Below are 20,982 nucleotides of genomic sequence, written 5' to 3' on the forward strand. Positions count from 1 at the left end.
AACAGAGCTAAGATAACAAACCCACTGACAGCTATTGGGAGCAAAATATTTTACTTAGTTCTCTGTCGAGGTCCTCACATGGCACAAGGTTTGATGGAAAGGTCACTGCACAATCCAGTGGAAATAAAAGTGTCAGCATCAGTCACACTGGAGGAGAAAAATTAGAGCAGCAGACAGGAAGATATGAGGGAGAAATAGGCCAACAGACTTCAGATCACATGTGGAGAATTTGAGTGATGGAAGAGGTTTTTTTGTGCTTTTGGTAGGAACCAGTGTTCTCTCTAATAGAGATTCCCAGATGTTGACTACAACCCCCATAATCCCTAAGCAAAAACCACTGCAGCTGGCGATTCTGGGAGCTGTAGTCAGCAACATCTGGGAATCCCCGTTAGAGGGAACACTGGTAGGAACCAACCCCCATATACCAAAATCTGGCCATGCTTGTTGTGGCGGTGTTACGGAAGGAAGCCATGTTGGTCCAGTGGCTGTGAAATGATTTATGATTCTTTGCAGAAGAAGCCACATCCTACATTCACTTTAGTTCATTAAATTGCATGGGCGGAATCTGTGGCGAAACCCGTGAACCTTCTAGAGCACGATAAATTTAGTCTGTGTATCATCATACATAGATTCAGCCATGAGTTTAGAAGTTCTCTCCACTGTTTAGGTCATAGTTAGGCAACTTTTGGCACTTCAGCTGCTGTTGACCTACAACTCACCATAAATTGTGGCTGGGGATGATGGGAGTTGTAGTTCAACAACAGCTAGAATGCTAACGTTTGCTTACCCCTGGGTTAGAGAAGTGTATAGGCTTCTTGTAAGGCTCGGGCTCAAAAGGACCTTGGTTTTTTTCTGGTTTTGGGCTGGAGCTGGATTTGAATAGTGCTGATTGACCAGCATTTGGGTTGGTCCACCAATTCGGCCCAAGGCAGTGCACAAGAATGATTGGCTTGCCAGTCACTTGGAAGCCAACATCCTTCCTTCCAAACCATTTGTAAAGTATTTCAAATGAGTCCTAAGCACCAAATACCAGGAATACGAAGCGAAAATTGCAGAGCTGCCTGAAGCATGTTGTGAGCAGGGAATGGAGGACAGAAAGCAGCAATTAGGATTCAATTAATGGGGTTTACCTGCCTCTTTATAGGAACAACGGTAGGGATGGAGGGGAAAAAAACCCTGTCACCTGCTCCTGTTCACAGGTATATCTGTACACACATCCTTATATATGATGAGGTTATAGATGAAAGGGAAGGTCATGATCCAACTGTGGGATGAGTAGAGCTGTTCTCTTCCAAAATGAGGTTGCTTCTTCCCCCTGCTTTTTATATTTGATGCCTACTTTTTTCTCACATCCAAACCCCTGATTCCCATTCACTGAAAGATCACTCATGTGTCTTGATCCTGCTTTGGTGAGGTCTCAACAGCACACACTAGCTTCAAGGAATGGAACCACGACTGGCTGCTTAATATCTAGGATCTGAATTTGGATTGCATCTCACTTAGGTCATTCACACAATAAAAAACTGTGTTCTACCCAGGTTTTAGAGCTGCGTGTGCTCGCAATTTTCAGTTGTGTGGAAGCAAGATAAGAGGAAAACCTGGGTAAAAGTGACTGTGTGGAAGCAAGGTAGGAAATGCTACCCAGATTTTCCTCCTACCTTGTTTCCACACAATCACTTCTATCCAGGTTTTCCTCTTACCTTGCTTCCACACAACTGAAAATTGGGAGTGCACACTGCTCCCAAACCTGGGTAGAACACAGTTTTTTTGATTGTGTGAATGGTCTCACTGTTTAGCAACAAACATAGGTACAGAGACAAACTAGGTTTTAAAGTCACGTCCAGTTTATCCCTCAGGAATCTTTTAAAAAGTGAAATGGATTGGATATTGCCCTGAAAGGCAACATGAAGAGATGAAAAAGAAACTGAAAGATTTGGGCTGGTTTGGATAATACTCCTCCCCATCCCAAACTAAAAGAGGGGCATACTGAGAGCACAATCATTGTGACAGCTTTCACGGATGTCCTGACACTCTCCTTGTGCAGTCCTTTATTGTGTGTTTATATGTGTGTGCGCGGTGGGAAACAGATAATCTGAACTGCTTCCTCTACACATATTCCAGCTGCTTGTTTAAACTAGTTCCCCTTTTAATCATGGGGGCTGGAAAAGTATTGCTCAAACCAACCTATAATATTTGTGCTTTCTAGCATTTGAAGGTATATCCTGGCGCAACCTTGAATGTTGCTGACGTTGTTGATCCATAATATTTTATCCATGTGCATAATATTGAGGCATGGCACTGAAAAGAAAAAGAAAAAGAAAAGAAATGAGCAAGTTAGAGTAAGTTAGTGCACATTTGTAAACAAATGGCCAACTTCATCTTCCTCTATTTCTTTTTATATGCACAGCTGCACTCCGTTCTTCTTTATGCTGCTCTCATATTATAAAAATATATCTCGTCGATGTTGATGAAATTCACTGACTTAATTTAATGAAGTGGCTTTGCTATACATGTCTTGAGTGTGATGGTAGGCTTGATTTGGAATTAAGTTTATAGCTTGAATAAAAAAACCTCTGCTGGATTTACTCTCTAACTGGAGAAATGTATATACAAGGAAGCATGCTGTCTTTCTTTTCACTGTCAGCTCCAATTTATTGCTTAGTTTATTGCAATCATAACCTGTGAAATCTTTATTAGGGAAGTTGCAACTGCTTTAGGCAACAATCCATTTTGGTGATGTTTGCCTGGGGTTCAAAACATACAAGTGGAGATTTTGTTGTATTACATCCTTTGTGTTTTTAAACATCCCTATTTTGACTTTTGGGGTACCTTTTGAATGAGAGTTTGTTCTTTTGAAACAGATCCATATTTGCTGCTTTATATTAAGGAACTGCTTCCTCACAGCAGCTGAAATTTCCCCATCATTTTAGTGAGACACGTTTAGGGCTTTTGTCTCTCTTTGGTTCACCTGTAGTAATAATTACAAAGTGGTTTGTCAGTTTGGAGAAAAGATATTTGTATTATACAGAGGTTGAATTACACTTTATCCCAGAAGTAATAATGTTTGTGTAAAGATCTACATGTATCCATGAGGGTAAAATAAAGACTCTTTAATGAGTTTTGTTTGCTTGTTTGTTTGTTTAATTTGTATACTGCCCTTCTAGAAATGGCTCAGAGCGGTTTACATTTAAAACACACACAATTAAAATCAATTCACAGTTAAAAACAGACTATAATACACCATAAAACAATCAAAAGTTAAAAATTCAAACCAGTTTAAAACCCCGGAAAACCAGGTTACAACAAGTTAAAAACAATTATAACAATTTAAAAACACTAGTTCCAGTCCCACTGTTGGAAATGATATGAGCTTATCCAATTAACTTTTCAGATGTGCAGGATAGGGAAGGAGATGGGCATCCAGTGTTTACAACTCAGTTGTTAGGCTTTGAAGTGGCTTTGAAGTTCTGCTCTTTCTGTACATAATTGTAACTGCCAGGAACTCTAGAGTCCTTTACAGATCTTGAAGCGGGCTGCACAGGCTGGTTATTTGCCAAGTGGACCAACCTGGCGAATGATCTGCTCACATGGCTCAAGTTAAAGCCAGGGTGAGAAGACAGAGAGGCAGAGGCAATCATAGCGGGGTGGGAGAAAGAGGCGCAGATGAAGATAGTTCTGCTCCTGACCTTCCCTATGCCTCCCTAGCCTCAGCTTCACTGGCCGCTTCTGACGGTACTTGTGCATAGAACTCATACAGGCATGTAGCTGCCTGTGCGTAGATCTCATGCAGTACCTGTGCATAGAGCTCATAACCCCTGTTAACTTGGCAAAGAAGCACCTTTTACCATGGTGATTCTCTTTTATTTAGCAGGGGGAGAGTAACTGGCCCTATCAAACCCCAGCACAGTACCTCCAGTGACTGTTGCTGGTGTCTGTCTTGTGTTTCTTTTTAGATTGTGAGCCCTTTGGGGACAGGGATCCGTCTTATTTATTTATTATTTCTTTGTGTAAACTGCCCTGCGCCATTTTTGGAAGGACGGTATAGAAATCGAATAAATAAATAATAAAATAAATAATACAGGCACATAGCCGTGGCAGGGGGGCAGAGGAAATGTCCCTGGGCCACCGGTGCCCGGAGAACCTCCATGGGCTGCCAGAGGCCCACCCTTTGTCTCTTGGGTCACTTGATTGATTGATTGACACCAGGCCCATGGGCCCCACTGGCCTTTGAGAGCCTGACCTCCTGATTGCCTGCCCATCGCCACTGCTATTACCACTGCCATCAGCCACAACACAGTCTGATAATGTCGTGGCTCCTGCTTATGCCAGCATGGTGATGTCATTAGACCATGAGGCAGCCCGGCCTGGCAAAGGGAAGCAACATGAGTGGCTAGGTGGAGCATGAGCGGCAGGGAAGCAGCAAGCTGAGCTTGAGCGGCGGGCCAGTGGCGGGTGATGATGGTGGCAATGACAGTGATGGCAGCTGCCCCAGATCTCATCCCAGGGCCACCCTCATCATTGCTACATCACTGTGTGTATGCCATACACAGATTCTATGAGTATTGAACATAATGTGTGACTAGGGCTATAGTCTGGTTGAGTTTTGGAATCCCATAAGTGAGTAATTGCTTCATACCACCCTGCTTCCCCTCCCTCCCTCCCTCCATTCCTTCTCTTTTTCTTCTTTCTATTATAAAAAGATGAAGGTGTAAAATGACTGTGATTCTAGGGAGGAGGAACAAGAGGTGAGTTTGGGAGAGAGGGAAGGGGTGTCCACAACGGGAGTAGCAAGGAGAGTTCATTCAGCGTGGGTCCAAGGTATTTAAAAGAGTGCCTTCTTCTTCATCAACCCCACTGCCTGTTAAGATCATCTGGGGAGGTCTGCAGGGGTCGAGTCACCACTGGGCAAATGGGTTCAAAGAACCCCGAGACGCAGCCAATCAGGGGCTGCAGGCATGACGTCAGACACGGGGTGTGTGTGTATTTTGGTCCCAAACAGAGCCTTTAAGGCAGGGAGAGTCGCTCCAGCCCATGCTGCCAAACGCAGCATGGGCCAATCTCCCTTCCAAATGGGGCTGTGCAGCCCTGTTTGGGAGGGAGACCACACCCCCGCGTCTGATGACAAATGTTGGGGTGTGGCTAGCTGGGCCGCTGCATCTGCCATCAGAGGCGGGAGGTGGGGCCAGGGGTCCGTCACACCGCCAGCCTCCCTGTGTTCCTGGAGGTCTGGTTGTGGATCGCCACCAGCTCGGTTGGTGGCGACTTGAAACCGGGCCTTTTCTAGAGTTGCCCCAGGACTCTGGAACAGAGTTTCCCCTTCTCTGAATGTTTTTAAGAAGGACCTTAAAACATACCTGTTTAGTCAGGCTTTTAGGTTATAGTTTTAAAGTTTCGGGTTTGGGAGTTTTTATTTGTATTTTAAATTGTTTTAATTATGTTAATGTTTTAATTGGTTTTATATTGTGAACCACCCAGGGACGTTTTTGTATGGGGCAGTATACAAATGTAATAAACAAACAAACAAAAACAAACAAATAAATAAATAAATTCATGCATTACAGATTTCTGTCCAAATGTTAAAATATATTTTCACTGTGCAAATATGCTCAGTCAATGTCACCTATATTCTGACAGCAGAAGTCCAGTTTCCCTATTGCAAAGTGTGTGTGTGTGTGTGTGTTTAGCAGATCCTACACCTCGTATTTATTTATTTATTGTACACCTTGGATTTTGGAGTTGAAAAGAGGATGTTAGCTGAATGGAAAGCAAGTTGTTCATAGCAGCATATAATGCTTGTATGGTATTAGGAGATTTGAAGTGAGCAGAGGAAAGGGTATGAGATCTAATTCATTGTCAGGCTGAGCATCTATTCCAGGTGGCAACATCGGTTCATCCATTATTGCTCCTGCACACATATACTGCATCTACGTAAAATTGAATTTTATGATGATTGTTTAGGGTTTCCTTTCAGAGCCAGAATGTAAAACTTAAATGGAGTTTTAAATTTACATGGAGATTAAGTCTCACGGCAATGGTTTGGCAGAACATGATTTTCAAACATTTCATTACTGGAGTTTATATTGAAGTTCACTTTTTTGGGATCATCTAGGAATGTTTTGCAACACTTATACAATAATTCTATTATGTAAAATTCTAGGATGAATCCCCTAAAATCCTTGAAATATCATCTTAGTCCATGAGTCAGGCCCACAAAAGTTAGCCATCAGTACCATTTCCACGGGATGAATTATCATCATGATTTTGGCAACGTCTCCACCTTTTCTTTATCTCTACCCCCAAACAATTAGAGTAAATTGCAGTAATTTTTGCACAGAACAAAGGGTCAGGATTAGGATGACAATGAACAAATTGTACTCTTTCCATGGAGTAATCTTTGGAGAACATTTCTGCCAATTTACATTAACATTCCTCTGACAAAAGTCATAAAATTTTATAGTAGTTTTTATGTTTTTAAAATTTTACAAGCTTTAAAAACACCATCTCAAATGTGGCTGTGGCAGTCCCGACAGTCAAGACAATAAAAGCATGGGAACACACTGAAAGCTGGAAGTATTGCAATGCTATTCCCTGTTTTCCATCACTTGAGGTGTAGGCCTTTTCAGAAACCACAGTGAGCATTCATCCCTCCACTCACCGATGGTATTAGTGTAGCCCGATTTATATCTGGGGTAAAAAAATCCACGTTTTGCATCGGTTTTTTGGGACAGTCTCGCAGTAAACCTGTGGTAAAGGCTGCTGTATGAAGAACGCCTAGGTGCTTACCTGCTCTTCGCCATCCCTTCCAGCTTCCTGCATGTCCCCAAAAGCCCCTCATGCTGTCAGCATGCACATGGCATCCCTGCGCAGCTGATCTCCATACCCTATGGACACCTTTTTAAATTTTAGAGGTCAATTTTTGTACAACCTTGAAACCCAAACTTCCGTAAAAGCAATGAAATCAGAATTCAGTGGCCTTTAGCAAGTGCATGGTTGCTGCCTACTTTCTTGATAGAATTTACTATGCTTGTAGTAGTTACACAACCAGTAGAAAGGGAAGGATTAACATTCTAGTAGGCATCATCTCATACTGTGCGGGAGGAGGCAATGGTAAACCCCTCCTGTATTCTACCAAAAGAAAACGACAGGGCTCTGAGGGTGCCAGGAGTTGAAATCAACTTGACAGCACACTTGGCTTGACTTTAGTAAGGTGTGGCTACAAAGTCAGCAACTACAACATTACATTGTGTTATACCCTGATGAAAGTGTGAAGAGTGAGTGCAGCTCAGTGGCAAAGAGAGCAACCTGCTACCTGGGAACTCCATGATTCAAGTCTTACCTCAACCATGAACACACTAGGTAGCTGGAGGCAAGCCACCATCTCTCAGCCCCAACTTGGCAGCTTCCATTTTTTTAAAGGTTTTTTTTATTAGAGCAGTATTAACATAATATAACAACAAAGAACAGTATCTCATAGTAACACAATACATTTAACAACCATATTTTCCATATATCACAAGAAAATCCAAGATTGGATCTAGTACTATTAATATGATGAATATAATCTGCCCAAATACGGTAGAACTGTGAATCTATTCTCTCAGCCTTCATTAATCTAATCTTGTCAGTGATCTTTTCTAGCAATGCAATTGACCATACCTTATTATACCACTTCTCAATTGTTAACTTATCTAAATATTTTCATTGTTGAACAATTATTATTTTTGCTCTCAAAATTAAGAAAATTATAAGTTCTTTTTTAAAATACTTGGCATTATTTCCTACAAATATATGTAATAGCCCTAATTCCAGAGAGCACTCAACATTTTGTCAGATTATAATTCTTATTTCTCCGAATACATTTTGCCAAAAAAAAAAAAAAAAGCCACCTTATCACAAGACCACCACGTATGATAAAACGCTCCCTTTTCCTTACAACCCCTCCAACACTGCATGGAATAATTATGAGAAACATATGCTAATTTTGCAGGAGTTAAGTGCCACCGATGCAAAATCTTCCGTTGCAACTCTTGCATAGAAGCTGATAGGAATCCCCCAGACTTCCATAATGCTTGCCATTTACTCTCTTTTATAGAACTTTCCAAGTCTCCTTCAAAACTCTTGGGGGGTCCCCTATTTCCATTTGTAACAATAATGTATAAATTTTAGAAACTGTCCCTTTTGGCTGATCCTGATAAGACAAAACCAATTTTTCAAAATCTGTGAGTGATTGGGTTGCTGAATTTACTGTCTCTCTATTACTCATAACAGATTTAATCTGACACTAAAATAACCATGGTAATTGATAAACCTATCTGATGCTCGATCTGTTCCCTTTTACATAGCCCCCCCCATTAAAAAAAGTCTTTAAATCTATATAACCCATATTTCTTCAATAAATCCAACTGAACCAAAGCAAATTTATTACCAAGAGCAAAATAAGTCTTTAAAGGTGTTAAATGGGGAGATAGTCCCTATCAAATCCTTGTGTCTTTTCTTCCATACCCTGAACAGAGCTTTAATAAATAAATGGTTAATTTTGTCTATTTTTAAAAAGTTTTTTTAGTAAAAAATAACTTTTCTTAAATAGCCTTCTGTCTTTTACATTATCTATATGGACCCACTGTTTGGTTCAGTCTTCCAATATAAATGAAACTGTATGTCCAAGATGTGCAGTTTGGTAGTATAATCTTAAATTCAGAATTCCCCATCCTTCCTGCTTCTGTGCTTTTTCCTATTTATCCTCAGAGCTAAAACAAAAATTTTCAATTTTCCTCTGCCATAATGATACTATTCTATTGGGAATTTCCACTGGGAGAGATTGAAACAAAAAAATAAATCTTGAAAGAACCATCATTTTTATAGCTGCAATCCCATCCTAATATATTGATATGCCCCCCCATCCCCCACCCCACCCAAAGTTTCATCTCTTTACTTAATTTCCCCCAGACTGGGATAAAATTATTATTAAATAATTTATTGAAATTTTTAGTAACATTGATACCTAAATATCTGAAAGAGTGATATGCAACCACTATTCCCAAAATATTATAAAACTCTTCCTGAATTCTAGGAGAGTATGAAAAAAACACCAGTTGAAATTTTTGAAAATTAACAGTTAGAACTGGTACTTCTGCAAAATCTTGTAACTCCTCCTTAATATATTTAGCAGAACTTCCAGAATTTGAAAGAGTTAAGATCATATCATCCGCAAAAAGATTTAATAAATAATTATTGCCCCCTATTTTTATCCCATGGATTTGAATATTATTTATTTATTTATTCGATTTCTATACCACCCTTCCAAAAATGGCTCAGGGCGGTTATTAGTACGCAGTGCAATAGCTAATGCCTCCATAGCCAGATTAAACAACAGAGGTGATAAGGGACAGCCCTGCTTAGCACCTCTAAGGCGGTTCCACTCCTACCTCAAGGCCCATTCCCAAAAGGCGGTGCTGGGGGACTACTGCTCAATCCCTTGGCAGTTATGCTTTGGGGTTCTACAAAGTTTTATTCGTTACCCTATGCTGTCCAGAAAAGACAGAAGTACTGTTGGTTGGTGGTTCCTCTACCCAGATGAATGCTGTTCAGCCTGTTCTAGATGGGGTTGCACTCCTGAAGGACTAGGTTCGCAGTTTGGGGGTGATCATCGACCCAGCACTGATCCAACATGCACTGGGATGGCAAGGAGGTACACTGCCATCCTGCAGGACCATTTTTAAACACAGCACCAGCGGGGGAAACGCAGCGGGGTGGTGGTGTAAGAGCACCCTCCCTGCTCCTTAAAGGTAACCCCCCTGTCATCGAACCGGCTGAACTTCCGGACCTTCGAACCGGTTCGGAGGTCCGTAAAAAGGCATCCGAACCAGTTCGTGCACATCTCTAGTGCTTTAGCAGTTGCACTGGCTTTCAGTTCGTTTCCGTGCCCAATTCAAGTGCTGGTTAAAATCTTTAAAGCCCTAAGTGGCTTTGGACTGGGTTGCCTGAGAGAGCACCTTGCCCCATATGTCCCTACCTGTACCTGAAGATCTTTTTCGGAGGCCATCCTCTGGGTGCCCCTGCCAAATTATGTGACAGGGAGAAGACCTTTTTGGTGGTTTCACCCCATTTATTGAATAGCCTCCCCAGTGGGGTTCGTCTGGCTTCATCACATTGTTCTTTTAGGTGCCAGGTAAAGACCTTTTTGTTCACTCAGGCCTTTTAAATTCGGGTTTTCAGATTTGATATGATGTTTAACTAATTTTAAGCTGCTTTGTATTGTATTTTGTATTCCCCCCCCCCCCGTTATGATTTAACACGTTATGTATTTTTATTGTATGTTTTAATCCTCCACTGTGAGCCATCCAGAGAACCATTTGTTATGGGGCGGCTTACTAATAAAGTTTATATTATTATTATTATTTGTGTAAATATTTAGATACTCTTTCAAAACCCCAAAGCAGATGGTTTTAACAGCAACATCTCATGTTACTGACTCAGCTCTCTACAAGGAGGCTGCCTGCACAAGGTCACCACATGTCCTCTTGCTCTGTTTGTCAGATTCTAAAATGGCTCCTCTTTCAAAGAGGCTGATACCTTCAAATGAGACTGAACTGCACCTCATTATTTCTGCCTAGTTTTTTCAAAATGTTGCTATCCATGGCAAAAAGCCTTAGGGGCTGTGGGAGGCCTTTTCAGGTTCCGGGTTTTCTTATGTTCTTTTCCTTTTTTGGCTTTGTTGTTTTAATGCATTCAAACTGTGAAATGTCCTCTTGGTTCCCCCAGGCATTGTTCTTGAGCTCTTCTCTTGACCTTTCCCTTCCACTGAGAGGAAACATTAGTCTAATTGTGAAACTATCTCGCTTGACTGTAAAGCACTATCTCCTGGGAAGGTTAATCTTGTTCTTCTCCCCCCACCCCTTCTTTTCTTCCTTTAAAGATTCATCCTCCAACTACATCAGACAACTTGAAACAAAAGTCAAACTGCTAGAGGACGATAATAAACTTCTTTCTCAGGTAGGTGGCTTTATAACATGTCATATCCCGTTCAACAGGTAACAGTACCTTTGTCCTCATAGTGATGGGCCAACTGCTCATGTGGACCAAATTGGTCCTTAATGCTAAGTGGAATATACCTTCCAACAATAATGTGAACACATGCTAGACCCTCAGATTTTGGCCATTAGTACCCCAGACTATGGGAAACACTTATATCGGGCAGCAGAGATATAGGAAGATGCTGAAAGGCATCATCTCATACAGTGCGGGAGATAGCAATGATAAACCCCTCCTGTGTTGTACCAAAGACAACCACAGGGCTCTGTGGTTGCCAGGAGTTGACACCGACTCGATGGCACAACTGTACTTTACTTACCATCTCGGAGGGATGGCTGCTCATAGTGATTTTTAGCAACATCTACCCCGCTAGAGGTGGAAAATAGGTGATAGCTTTGTTGCACCTACGGCTTTCTCTGTGTTATCACCCCTTCTTTGTCTCTACCCCCAAACTACAGGGTAAAGTTGCAGTCATTTTTGCCCAGAGGAAAGGATTTGGGTCAGGAAAACTGTGAACAAATTGCTGTTCTCTCTCCATGGAGTAATCATTGGAGGACCTTCCTGACAATTTTCATTTCCATTCTTCTGACAGCATCGATAACATTTTATAGTTGTTTTTGTTTGTTTAAAACTTTTCAAAGCTTATAAAACTCCATTTCAGATTTGGCTCTGTCAGTTCTGATGATCGAGACAATAAAAATTGAGACAATAAAAAGATAACACATGAAAAACTGAAAGAACTGCAATGCTGTCCCCTATAGTTCCTCTCAAGGGGTGGAGTCCTTGCCAAAAACCATGAGGATTTGTCCCCACAGATGGTACTGACCCCTCCAGCTGGCTTATGTCCTGTAACAAAAGACCAGCTCCTTTGCTTTGCTAAGCATAAACTGAATTTTGAAATTGTGCTTATTGAGGACTTTGAATCTCTGTCTTTTGTCTGACTGCACATCTTATCTAGTACTTAGAAGTACTTGTACTTCAAAGTGGCAGGGGCGACTCTTCCATGTGGCAGGGGGAGGCAGTCACCTCAGGTGCGGGAATAGGAAAAGTGCAGAGGGTGACAGGTGCTAGGCCCCACCACCACAGGTGCCACCCCACTGCCCACGACTGTTTGCCAGCCCACTGAGGCACATTGTCCATTTACCCTCTCACTTCACAGGGATGCACCCTCCCTACCCACCCACCCCTCTGCAGCTTCAGCTAGGAATGCCTCTTCCACCACTGCTTGGCTTGATGGCATATTCTGAGAGTGATTGTGTTTCCCCTTTGCTGCCTTAGCAGCATAGCCTGAGAAAGGAGGGATGGTGTCATATTTGTCCCAGGCAGCAAAATGTCTTGGACTACTCTGCAAAATGGTGATTATATTAAGCATGGGTGAGGGGAGCAACTGGCCCTATCCAGCCCCAGAACAGCATCTCTGCCATAGCTGTTGTTGGTGTCTCCCTTGTGTTTCCCTTTAGACTGTGAGCCTTTTGGAGAGAGGGAACCACCTTCTCATTGTTAAAAAATGTAAACTGCTTTGAGGACTTGTTGGAATATAAATAATGTTTGTTGTTGTATATAAGTAGTAGTAGTACCACCATATGGACACAGTCAAAATGGTCCAAACATAATGGCCACCTTTGGACATAACAGCAAACCGTGGGTCCGATGGGACCTGCAGTTTGCCTCCATGCTTCCGGTGCACTCCCAGATGATTTTCAACACAAGGAGGACAGCCGTGGCATCCAGTGGTACTTGAGAAGGGGAGGAGCGTCCTCCCCTTAACTCCAGTTTGTGCAAGCTGCATAAACCAGATGACACACTGAAGGTAGTGGATCCTTGGTTTAAAAGCTGCCTCCCGGCTCCGGGGGTCTCCCCAGTATGCCCTGCGCACTCACCCAGGGCATACTGGAGCTTTCAGGGGCCACGCGGCCCCCAAGCTCCCCAGCACCCGCCAGCTCTGTCACGGAGCCGGCAATCGTGAGGGCGGCCGATTCGGCCCCCAGGGCTCCCGCTCTGCTGCAGAAACCGGGTCTCACTGATCATGAGACCCGGCTCAGTATCTTGTGCATTTGGCATGTTTAGTAACCAAAATAACATAGGGACATCTGAAGTTATCTTAAACTGAATCAGATTATTGCCCATCTTGGCAGGGCTAGCCCTAGGATAAATATGGTTAGATGATCAGTGTTGCCAAGTTGTGTGGCTGGTTCAGATTTGCAAAACCTATTAGTGGGTTTTTTTGTGTTTTTTGCATTTTAAATTTTTATTGGCTTCTACAATAGCTTACAATTAAGTAAATATTGACTTCCCACTTACCTATCTGTGTGCTTCCTGTTAACTATACATATAAACCATTGCTATAATAATTCAAAACATAGATATTCCACATTACTACTCGATTTTACCCAACCCAACCTGCTGTTATTACTACCTTTCAAGCCCTGCTGAAAAGCCCATTAGAGAAATAGTTCTTTAAGTAAATTAAAAATTGTTCCCAGTCTCCTTTGAAAGATTCCAAATTTTCATCCCTTATAAGTGCTATAAGCTTTGCCATCTCAGCATATTCCAAAATTTTTATCAACCGGTCTTTTGAGGGCATTTTAGTGTCTTTCCATTTCTGTGCATATACTATCCTAGCCGCCGTGGTTTTAACATTAAAAATGTTAAATTTCTTCTGGAAAACTCTCCTTGAGTTATTCTCATCAGGAACGATTCTGGCCTCTTAGGAAATGTCATTTTAAAAAGCAAAACCTATTAGTGTTAACAGGCCCTATTCTTCCCATGCTTTCCTAGCAATGCCACCTGAAAAGGACCCAAAGTAGAGTTGCCATGCCCCCTGAAATTCTGGGTTTCATCCAGATTTTAAGTATTTCACCCAGATTGCTTAGCCCACCCAGATTCGCCTGGATTTCAGCTTTCTTTCTTTCTTTCTTTCTTTCTTTCTTTCTTTCTTTCTTTCTTTCTTTCTTTCTTTCTTTCTTTCACACATTTCTATACTGCCCAAATTGCAAGTTCTCTTTAAAAAAAGGGGGGGGGAAGCTAAGCTCTAGCCCTTGTGGTAACAGAGTTATGGAGCAAACCGTGCAGTCACTATTCAGCTCAAAAATTATTTTCAAGCCAATTTACATAATATGCAAATTAGGCACCCGGATTTGGAAAGCCAGAATATGGCAACCCTAGCCCAGAGCCATTAAGACATTCAGAAATTGAACAAATGAAGGGAAATACTATCCCTGCTCTTTGCCTGGGGCATCATTTGGTCCAGGGTTGACCCCAGAGGAGATACCTGGGATCTTTGATGTATACATAGCAATAGCACTTACATTTATATACCGCTCTATAGCTGGAGCTCTCTAAGCGGTTTACAATGATTTAGCATATTGCTCCCAACATTCTGGGTACTCATTTTACCGACCTCAGAAGGATGGAAGGCTGAGTCAACCTTGAGCCCCTGGTCAGGATCGAACTTGTAACCTTCTGGTTACAGGGCGGCAGTTTTACCACTGCGCCACCAGGGGCTCATTTTCACATGAAAAAATCAAGCTCATAACCAGCCTAAAGGTCTTGGGGGGTGCCAAAAATATAGGGGGGGCCAGCTCATCTGGCCCCCATGAGTCCTAAGTGTAAGCAACATTCCATTTAAAAACTATTTGTAAAAATGGGGGGCAGATACAAATTTAGGGGGTAGGGCAGGCTCACCTTATTTCCTGCCCCCTGGGCTACAGATCTGCATGTGCTCTGCAATGGAGCTAACAAATATACACCACTTGCTTTTGGACAGATTATTGCAGAGTAAATAAGTACAGCAAGTGTGGAAGCCTCTTCAGTCACCTTTAATGGGGAGAAGACAGTGCCGAGAGTGAAAACTGGGGTGTTAAGTGTCCCTGTGTTACTCGATGAAACAGTGACCAATATATATGCTTTCTAAAACTTCTGCTGAAATGCCGGCACTAATACATAAATTTAGGCAGCACATTCCAAAGTTTTGTTTTACGTATTGTAGTAGTGATTGCAAGATGCTTTGAATTTACTTCAAGAAAGGCACTGGTATTAACATTTACAAAAGGAAAAAGTAGATGGGCTTTGCTGGACAGAGTGGCCTGTTGCTAGGTGACAAGCCATGGATTGGATTTTGGAAACTGGCTCTCTGTTCAATACGCCCCTGGCCTGTCGTTTTCCTGCTTTGTGTAAGCTACAAAGCACAGGGTACTCTATCTGTTTGCCCCTCTTTATACGAGGTCAACAGCTGGATAGATAATTAATAGGTTAAAAGTGCATGGGCAGTTAAAAAGAAACTACCACAACCACCTTAGGATAGTTCTCCTATTAGCAAATACTATTGCTACTAAAGTTGTATTGCTGTGTAGTTGCCCCTAACATTAGGCAACAATTGAAGAAATGTTCCAGTAAAAACTTCACAGATGCCTTATATAGAAGCCAGTCTTTCTTGGCAAAATAAATTTATGAGATCACCCAGCGTTCCATGTCTCTGTGTGTGTGTGTGTGTGTGTATCGACTTCACAGTGCCTGGACCAGTATGAGCCAAATCGGTTACAGTTATAGGGACACATAGGGACACCTCAATGGCGTAGTTTGTGATTATGTCAACCAGCCCAATTCAAGATGTTAGACATAAACATTTGAGGTGCAAGTGGGCTAACTTGTGAACTGCCTAACTGTTTTGAACCAAATTTGGTACAGTTGCAGTTAGTGACACACAGGGACATCTCAATGGTGTAGTTTCTAATGATGTCATCCAGCACAGTTCAAGATGGTGGATGTATGAACGTTTGAGATGCAAGTGGTCTAACTTGTGGACCGTCTAACCCAGGCTTCCCCAACCTGCAGCCCTCCAGATGTTGCTGAACTACAATTACCATCATCCCAGCCACAATAAGTTGTAGCTGGGGGTGATGGGAATTGCAGTTCAGCAACATCTGGAGGGCTGCAGGTTGGGGAAGCCTGGTTTAACAGATTTGAACCAAATTTAGTACAGTTGTAGTGAGTCCACTACAGTGAGTCCAAATTTGGCACGGTTGTAGTGGCACACAGGGACATCTCAGTGGCGTAGTTTGTGATTATGTCATCCACCCCGATTCAAGATGGTGAATATGTAAATGTTTGAGGTGCAAGTGGGCTAACGTGTGTACTGTCTAAGTGATTTGGACCAAATTTGGTACAGTTGTAGTGAGTGACGCATAGGGACACCTCAAAGGCATCCACCCCAATTCAAGATGGCACACCCATGAACGTTTGAGGTGCAAGTGGGCTAAGTTATGAACTGCCTAACCAATTTGGACCAAATTTAGTACCATTGTAGGGATAGTGAAAGGAAAGTAGGCAGATTAATTCTTACTTGAGCAACTTGTTAATGCAAGTAATATAGGCTAAGAATACCAACTAGGACAACAGTGGAAGACCCCGGAGAAAGCCAAACCATGTTGACCAATTACATCAACCAATGGAGAAGTCGTTGAGCTCTAAACCTGAGCACCAATGTTCCTTGTAACAAGGATTCCTACATGTTGTTGACTACAATTCTTATTATCCCCAGCTGCGATGACCTTTGTATGGGAGTTGTAGTCAACAACAACTGGGAATTCCTGTTATAAGGAATACTTCTGAGCACGCAGGCAACTTCTGAAGTATAATTATATAGTTAAATTTCCAGATAGTATTGTAATGGCTGTGTTGAGCTCATAACTGTACAAGTGCTAACCATCCTAACCCTACCTAAGGAATGATTACATCAACAATTCACATGCCCAGACAGTTGAGCATCATAAATTCAAAGCACGTTGCAGTAAGCTTCATGATAAAGTGGTGTTCTGATTGCTCCATCTTCCAGCCACATCTTATAATATTAGAGGTCACTTAGTGAAATTGATTGGCAGTAGATTCAGGGGAGAAAAGAGAAAGCAATTCTTTGCACAATGACAATACACTTACAGAATTCACTATTGCAAGATGTGGGAATGACCTAGCTTAGGTTCTGAATTGGACCAATTAATGCCAAATGTGTCTATTACTGACCACAGTTTCCTCTAACAGGGATTCCCAGATATTTGTTGACTACAGTTCCCAGCCTCCCCAGCTGCAGTGGCCTTTGGCTGGGGGTTCTGGGAGTTGTAGTCAACAACATCTGGGAATCCCTGTTAGAGGGAACACTGTTACTGACAACCGTTCCCTCTAAGGTGCATGGCTGCGCATGCACACTCCTTCCAAGGCCCCACACAGCGATCTTTAAGAGATGCTGCTCACGTCTCACCCATCGCCTCTGGTCCTTGCTTGGCTGGCTGGCTTCTCTTTTGAACCCACCCACCCTCTCCACCTCTCTCTGCCCACCACTCGGGCTCTTCTGCAGGAAATCCCTCCAAGAGTTTGCTGCTTCCCTCCGCTGCCACGTGGACGCTTGCCAGGGCAAGATCGATCTATAGGGACAAGATCAATCTTGCTCTGGCAAGAGCCCATGTAGCAGTGGCAGCGAATGGGACTCACTCTGGGAGGGAGACAATTCCCCACAGAAGAACTTGAGCGGCTGGCAGAGTATCGAGGCAATTGAAGGTATTTTTCCAAAATATACTTTACAAGCTCATAAATGTAATATAAACTTAGACATTGCTTAAGAAAACTAGGACCACTTTGGAAGAATGGAATAAAATAAAGAAAAATACAAATTAGACAGACAAAATATTTTGCTATGACTTACTGTGACGCATAAGATTACTAAGCAGATATGGAGTTCTATCCCTAAGTTGCACATGCACGTTCATATAACAAAACTTTCCCATTCCACTCTCTCCACAGCAGCCCCCTTCGTTCTTGGAATACATTTTTGCAGTTGTACTCACAATTACCCTAATACTTATGCTTATTGCCTCTTTTCCTATTAAATGGCAAAATTTGAGTTCTGGTGGTGAGCCCTTGACATCCTTACCAGTGTCTTATCCACGAAGCTCCAATTTGCTTTGGCTCTAAGAAGCACGATCACCTTTGCAAGAGATGGGTTGCCACATCAAAGCAGTTTGCCTTCCTACAGCTCACTTCTTCAATAGGTTAAGTAACATGGCATGATTAATGTGAGTTAATCCAGCACAAATATAAACTTTGAACACACCTACTGGAACTTACAAAAATGAACAATAATCGGCTCCAGCTTCCATTGAAGTAGGAGCTCTGCTAATAAATTGTTTATAATATCTTTGAGTTAAGTAATAGTTGCTGCTATAGTGCCATGGAAAGAATGCACAATCTCTGGGGCACCTGCATGCCAAGCCAAATCTGGAATGAGAGGGAATCCCCCCCCCCTTTTTCTTCCAGACAGAAATTAATATATAATTTTGAAAGTTGACTTATTAGTTGCATATTAGCTGAACTATTGCTGGAATTAAGTTTGTATATTGATGATTTAGAAGGGAGCTGGATTATATGTAGCAGGATAAAAGAAGTTGATGCTAGAAAATAACAGAGCACATTTACTTACTTTTGAAAGTTTGCCTTGGTAGAATATATGATCTTGCATCAAGTTAATACACTTTTTGTGTGCGGAATACATATGCAAAGGAAGCAGAATCTCAGCAAGGTGAGGTTACACATTTTCAGCTGCAGGGCATAACATAGATCTTTTTAAAAAATCTCTTTATATTTGTGCTTTGTTCTCTTTCTTTAGTTTGACTCATTTGCTTTTTTAAATGTGGTTATGTTGCTGAGACACTTCAGAAGTGATGTAGTTAACAGTAGGCAGCTTTGTTAATGTTAGCTTCACTTTGGAATTAAATTACTCTAAAGTGGTAAAGCAGCCATCCAATGGCTCTGCAGAGAAATGGCTTGACTAGCAAGCCAGAGGTTGCCGGTTCGAATCCCCGCTGGTATGTTTCCCACAATATGGGAAACACCTATATTGGGCAGCAGCGATATAGGAAGATACTGAAACGCATTATCTCATACTGTGTGGGAGGAGGCAATGGTCAACCCCTCCTGTATTCTACCAAAGACAACCACAAGGCTCTGTGGGCGCCAGGAGTCAACACCGACTTGACAGCACACTTTTTACTTTAAAGTGGTGAACCATAGACATGATTGCAATTTAGTTTGCCGGCTTCTTTCAGCTTTCCTGCATCTGTTTGTCTTTTCATTGTTGGGGTGTGTGTATGTGTGTTTCATAGTTTTTACTGATTAACTTGATTTTAAGGTTTTAAATGTGATTTTAATGGAATTTTATTGTATTTTAACTTCTGTAAACCACCTTAGGATGTTTTATGGAAGACTATATAAAAACTGAACAATAAATAATAAATAAATTAAAGAAGTCCTGCCATGGCAAACACAATAGCATTTAAAAGAGAAGACAGACAAATAGAACTGTAAAGTCCACTTTTCTCCTTCCATATTATTGGTGTGTGTGTGTGTTGTATCTATAGTGGTACATAATAATGCACATGTGCACACGCTGCCTAGATACTGCTGCCCAGAACAAAACTCATTCCGCTTAATGAGGAAAAAAATTAGAGGGAACACTGTTACTGACTATTCACTGTGATAGCTTAAGAGAACCTTCATCTTCCAAGACAGTAGGGCCTTTCACATGGCCATATGGGGGTGGGTTGAGAGCTTCTACCCTAGTAGCAATGGATAATAGGGATGTAGAAACAGGTTTGATGTTGAACATGTCCAAGGTCGAACCTGCTCAGTTTGACTGTTTCGGGTCAAACCGAACCACACCTTGTTCGGTCCGACCCCAGACCGAACCCCACCCCCCAGTCATTTGTGGGGTTTGCAGTTTTTTAAAAATTAATTTTATTTTTAAACTTACCCCCTCTGGGGGAGTTGCTCGAGGTGGCGGGGGAGGGGGGAGGTCCATGGAGGTTGCCCAAACAGGCCCGTTCGGGACCCAGACCAAACAGGCCCGGTCCAGTTCAGACTCGAACCGGACCAGACCGGCCAGTTCTGTGCACACCCCTAATGGATGATCAGAACCTCTGTTTCAGTCAGCCAATCCAAGAAACACACAAATAAGCCAGGCAAGGTGTCCATTATTGAAACTGGAAGCTGGAAGCAGAGAGTCCACCAAAGGCCTTGTAGGCCTTCCCAGCATGCTTTGCACTGCTAGTAGACTGGAAAGCTCATTACATCAGCAGCTGCCCTCTGGCCACGAAGGGGTAAGAGGCAGGCCCAGCCTTGCTGAAGCTGCTGCAGGTACAGGATCATAGAATATGCTCTGCAGAGTGGCACATTCATAGATGGTAGCCTCTATAGCCACAGCGCTCAATTGTTTCAAGGCCTGCTAGATCCCGGAAGCCATGGCCTATGTTCAGATTTTTGGGTGGACCACTGCTGCTGCCGACCTCTGTGGCCATGCTGACCACTGCAGTCATGATGGCCAACAAAGGGAAGCAATGGCAGTGATGTCATTATGCCAACAGTGGTGCAGTATGATGAAGGAGGGAGGGGGCACATGATGTGCAAAGCTGCTTTATACTGAGTCAGGCCATTGGTCCATTTTAGTCCGATATTGTCTACTCGAATGGCACTGGCTTTGCAAACTTGCTCCTTGAGATCTTTTGACTCAAGATGCTGAAGTTGAACCTGTGACCTTCTGCATGAAAAGCATGAACATTGCAACTGAACTCTCATTTTGCCCATTCTGGTGATTTCTGGACTGCAATTATGTAATTGGATCGCCAAATACTATTGCAATAGCCTTGTTGAGCTCAAAACTGTATAATACTTGCTCATAGGAACATAGGAAACTGCCATATACTGAGTCAGACCATTGGTCTATCTAGCTCATTGTCTTCACAGACTGGCAGCGGCTTCTCCAAGGTTGCAGGCAGGAATCTCTCTCAGCCCTATCTTGGAGAAGCCAGAGAGGGAACTTGAAACCTTCTGCTCTTCCCAGAGCGGCTCCATCCCCTGAGGGGAATATCTTACAGTGCTGCTCACACATCAAGTCTCCCATTTGTATGC

At 42.4% G+C, this 20,982-nt stretch overlaps 1 protein-coding gene and 1 long non-coding RNA gene across 5 annotated transcripts in view; one reads left to right on the forward strand and one right to left on the reverse strand.

Annotated features, from left to right (window-relative positions):
* The window catches only part of CCDC85C (coiled-coil domain containing 85C), a 255,954-nt gene that overhangs the window by 147,269 nt on the left and 87,703 nt on the right, over positions 1-20,982 (forward strand). For all 4 annotated transcript variants that reach the window (XM_053282940.1, XM_053282937.1, XM_053282939.1 and 1 more), the window contains one exon: positions 10,916-10,992. In XM_053282940.1, coding sequence (XP_053138915.1) covers positions 10,916-10,992 — 77 coding nt within the window. The remainder of the gene's footprint in view (positions 1-10,915; positions 10,993-20,982) is intronic.
* Positions 1,910-20,273, reverse strand: LOC128339297 (uncharacterized). Its single transcript, XR_008312949.1, has 3 exons — positions 19,829-20,273; positions 2,830-2,968; positions 1,910-2,298 (listed from the first exon to the last, which is right to left on the reverse strand). It is a non-coding gene; the product is annotated as an uncharacterized LOC128339297 (long non-coding RNA).

This window comes from Hemicordylus capensis, chromosome 1 (assembly GCF_027244095.1).
Source record: "Hemicordylus capensis ecotype Gifberg chromosome 1, rHemCap1.1.pri, whole genome shotgun sequence".
In the NCBI taxonomy this organism is placed as follows: Eukaryota; Metazoa; Chordata; class Lepidosauria; order Squamata; family Cordylidae; genus Hemicordylus; species Hemicordylus capensis.